The 4,186-nt window shown below is 50.4% G+C and overlaps 1 protein-coding gene across 1 annotated transcript; it reads right to left on the minus strand.

Moving 5' to 3' along the window:
- Window positions 1-246: 246 nt before the first annotated feature.
- SHISA3 (shisa family member 3) lies at window positions 247-2,793 on the minus strand. Its single transcript, XM_059845642.1, has 2 exons — window positions 2,499-2,793; window positions 247-1,635 (listed from the first exon to the last, which is right to left on the minus strand). The coding sequence occupies exons 1-2, from the start codon at window positions 2,791-2,793 to the stop codon at window positions 1,184-1,186; spliced, it is 747 nt and encodes a 248-aa protein (XP_059701625.1). The 3' UTR covers window positions 247-1,183.
- Between the last annotated feature and the right edge of the window lie 1,393 nt (window positions 2,794-4,186).

Here is a 4,186-nt window from a genome sequence, read left to right on the forward strand (position 1 = left end):
AACTAATCAGTGTCGTTTTCAACACTTTTTCACTGCAGCTGCATGTAAAAAACATAAATTAATCTATTTGTTTGCTATATAGTCAGAATTCTGTATTATATTAAATCTGCACAACAGGTGCAGTTTAAGTTGTAAATCATTTTAAAAAGCAGAATAAACTATTTTAACATGAAAAAAATACAAAAGAGTTACACCAACCAAATTCAACAAACACTACCTGTACAGAGTCATACTGATGACACAACATTTCAACCACACAGTTTATTGGAAATTTTTTTTTTGTGTGTTACTACTAAATAATTAGTGATGTCAATGGTGTAAATGCATTTTAAATTACAAATTTGTCTTTACATTTTATACATGGCTAATTTTACAAACAGAACTTCATTATCAGTTTGTCCAACTTACACTTGCTGAGCAAAAAGCTGACAATAAATACTTCCTTCTGAAGAATGCTTTAGTAGACCCCTATTTTCGGAATTTTACGTGGAGAAGGTATTGGTGATATTGCTGAATACATTCTGCTTTCCTCATATATAATTTGGCTATGTGAGACTGTCTGATCTTCAACTAGCCTAATTACTACTAGTTTTATCTACCATCGTTAAAGTTCACTAATACAAATATGCAGTGTAAGTTCAGGTAGATTATGTGTTTTTTAAAAAAAACCTCTGCATTTTGATATCTAATAAAATTCTTCCTCTTACTTTCATTGCTCATGGAAGTGGTAAACAGTCAGATATTTTCAAGGATCCTCTTTAGTAAGGATTACTCCTGTCTTACTTCTCAGGCTTATTGCTGCTTTATAGAACTAGTCTGATTATTATCAGTGGAAAGCAGCCACTGTTTGTTAACTAAGTTAACTGCATTAGGGTAAAATGTCATTTATAACACTGAGTACCTTCATCCCAGCATGGTTCTTTTACTTGTCTCTGAACACAATCTGCACAAATTAGGCAGAGCAGTCCGGTTTTAGAGCAACTGTTTGGGGTGTTTTACAACTCCTTTGTAAGTGTGATCCAAGTTTGGGAAATGCAATCTCAAGTGAGACCCCTCACTTTTCAAGGGCAACTCACCCACAGGAACAGTTCTGACTTCTGCAGCCACAGAGCACATCAGTGTGACACCCAACAGCAGCAGCCCCTGTGGTTGCAAAGGCTGCATTACTTCTTCACGAGTTCTTTCAGCTCTGAGTAAAATCAGAGCAGCTCTTCCCAACCAGGGCAGGCTCTGGCTGGAGAGGATACCCAAAGTATGGCGGAGACACCAGAAATCCTGATGGCTGGGTCAGGTGGACTGTGTGGGCTGTCTGGAAGCAGCCAGATGTGTAGGGTGGAGGTGAGGAGGGCACAAGGCAGCCTGGCTCTGCCCGGGGGAAGGAGAACCTGCGAACCGAGCTGCTGGTCGAACTGGAACTTGTGGCGGTACTGGACTGCCTGGATGGGGTCCTGAAGCTTGTGGAGGCCAAGATCATGGGAAGAGTCTCGGTCTGATAGCTCCGCAGAGAAAATCGGATTGGCTGTGACGGCTGTTTAGGTCTTAAACATGTGCAACAATAAACTGCTACCAGCGAGCCCACGATAATGAAGGCAATAAATATTGATCCAACAATGAGGAATGGAACGTAGATTGGTTCTGGGAGAAGAAAGAAGAAGAAAAGCCATGCACATTAGCCCACTTAAGTAACAGGTCTTCTGTGTAGAAACAAACTCCACAGCATTTATGAAGCCCCACATTATTTCAGTCCCAATAACAGAAGACAGAGCAGCATTAGTATTGAAACAAAATCAGATTTAAACCCTCTAGGTTCCAGTAAAAATTTATTTCTGTTACAGTTACAATAGTTAACAAAAGTAAAAGCTGTCTACATCATGTCCCCTTCACTGGTTCCTGTTAGGTATAGCTCAAGTATCTCACTCCTCTCCCTCTCCCTCATCTCCCAAATCGCCGGGACTGTGAGGTGTAACAGCTTGAATCTGCAGGTGAAGCTCAAATGCTGCAGATTCTATTAAATCGCTTCCTTTCCTAAGGTGGAAGATAAGCGCAGAGCGTGTGACTTGGGAAACCAGTCTCCGTATGCGCTGCCGGATTTCTTTTGTTTGGGAAACTGACCACTAGCCACTAGCACGGTGGGCAGTGCGTGCAGAGCACCAGGGCCCACTCACACCTCCGGGAGCAGAAAAGTTATACAGACACAGCAGAATTTGCCGATGCCAACTTAAAATACAAGTGCACCATGCAGTCAGGAGGGATCCTGCTGCCGGTGCGCTCGGGATCGCGGAGCTGCGACCCCCGGGCACCCGGGCTCCCGGTCCGTCCCGGCGCGGGGCCGCTCCGCAGCCGCACCTCCGGCGCCACCGGCGGAGCGCACCTGGAGCCGCGCCCGCCTCCAGCCCACCCGCCGGCACGGGACAGAGACCCGGTACCGGGCTCGGCCCGGGGGATGCTCCGCGGGGACCGTCTCCCGCCCGCCTCGGGACCCGCGGCCGGGCACTCACGGGCGGTGACTCCCGGCTCCGAGGGTTCCCGGTCGTTGGTGCAGCCGCCTTGCTCCAGGCGAGCCTCGGCGGCGGCGCAGCAGTAGCGCAGAGCGCAGGAGCCGCAGCAGATGGTGGCGGCCGCCGTGTCGAAGCCCTCGGGGCACTGGAAGCCCTCGTGGTAGCCCCCCTGCCCGTCCACCCAGCCGTGGCAGTACTCGCCGCCGCCGGGCTGGCCCCCGCCGCCGCCGCCCAGCAGCCCCAGCAGGAGGCAGCGCAGCAGCAGCCGCGGCAGCGCCCGCCGCCGCCCCGCCATCTCCCCGCCACCGCCGCCGCCCGCCCGCCCCGACGGGGCGCGCAGGGGGCGGCCCCGGGTGCCGTGCGGGGCCTCCTGCGCCGCGTCCGGGGGCTGGGAGGCAGCTCCCACAACACGCACAGCCTCACACAACCCTCACACTCACGCACACGCCCTCAAACACCCTCACACACCCCCACTTACACACCCTCACACTCACACACACACACACACACTCACACACACACACACACACACACACACACACACACACTCACACACACACACACACACACACACACACACACACACACACACACACACACTCACACTCTCACACTCACAGTCTCACTCACACACACACACACACACTCACACACGGCTCGCCCCCGCCGCTCACCTGCCGCCCCCGGCCCCCGCCGCCTCCCGCGCCCCCGCAGCATCGCCCCGCACGTCTCTGGCCCTGGCCCCGCGGCTCGGCCGCTCCCGCTCCGTACCTGTCGGTCGGACGGGGCCCGGCGCGGAGGGAGGGAGGCTCCCGGCTCAGCGTTTGCTTTCCGCGGGCCTCTTCCTCTCGGCAGGCTGTGCCCGGCCTCTGCGAGAAAAGCGCGGAGCGGGAGTGCGGGCAGCTCCCGTCCCGCACATCCCGGCCGCCAAGAAGCAGAAGGGTCTCTGCGCTGGCAATTTATTAAAGCAGCCCTGTGCTTCTAAGGGTTAAAAAGCAAGTACAGCGTATGATTTATTACAAGGACTTTTTTCTTTTTAACCCGTTTCCCTTCCTCAATACTTTTTATGTGCAAAGATATAACAGCATATCCCCAGAAGATTTATAGCCTCTCTTAGTCAAACACCAGGCCCGTCACCTCTATTTTCCAAAGTGAGGGAATGGGTGTGGGGCTAGGGAGGAGGAACACATCTGTTCATATAAGAATCCAATCCTTTTTCTGCTAGAAGAATAATAGCAAGTCACCAAGCAAAAACCACAAAAGGAACTGCTTATTCTTTTATTCTAGAGGAAAAATACATTTTAAATGAACTGAGCAGATCTGGACTTCTGGTTCAAGCAAAGAAGCATTTCTGTAAATGATGTCTCCCCTGTGTGCTATCTAAGAGGCACTCTTGCTCAAACGGTGAAAGCACTTATGAAACTTATATTAAAGCTGTGCTGTACGAAAGAATGCATTTTTCCTGCATCTGAAACTTCCTGACATCATTTACTGCTGGGGTATGAATATGTATATCAGAGTCTGACTACTTGTCCAACATTTTGAATGCCCATGTCACTAATTTCCAAAGTTGGCAAGTTTAGTCAAACAAAAGGAACAAAGTGTGCTGTGTACCAGCAATAAAACTGTGCACTCAGAACCATCTATCAAGACATTAGACTTCTGGCCAACTCCAAAATACAGTCCAC

Source organism: Haemorhous mexicanus, chromosome 4 (genome assembly GCF_027477595.1).
Source record: "Haemorhous mexicanus isolate bHaeMex1 chromosome 4, bHaeMex1.pri, whole genome shotgun sequence".
NCBI lineage: Eukaryota > Metazoa > Chordata > Aves > Passeriformes > Fringillidae > Haemorhous > Haemorhous mexicanus.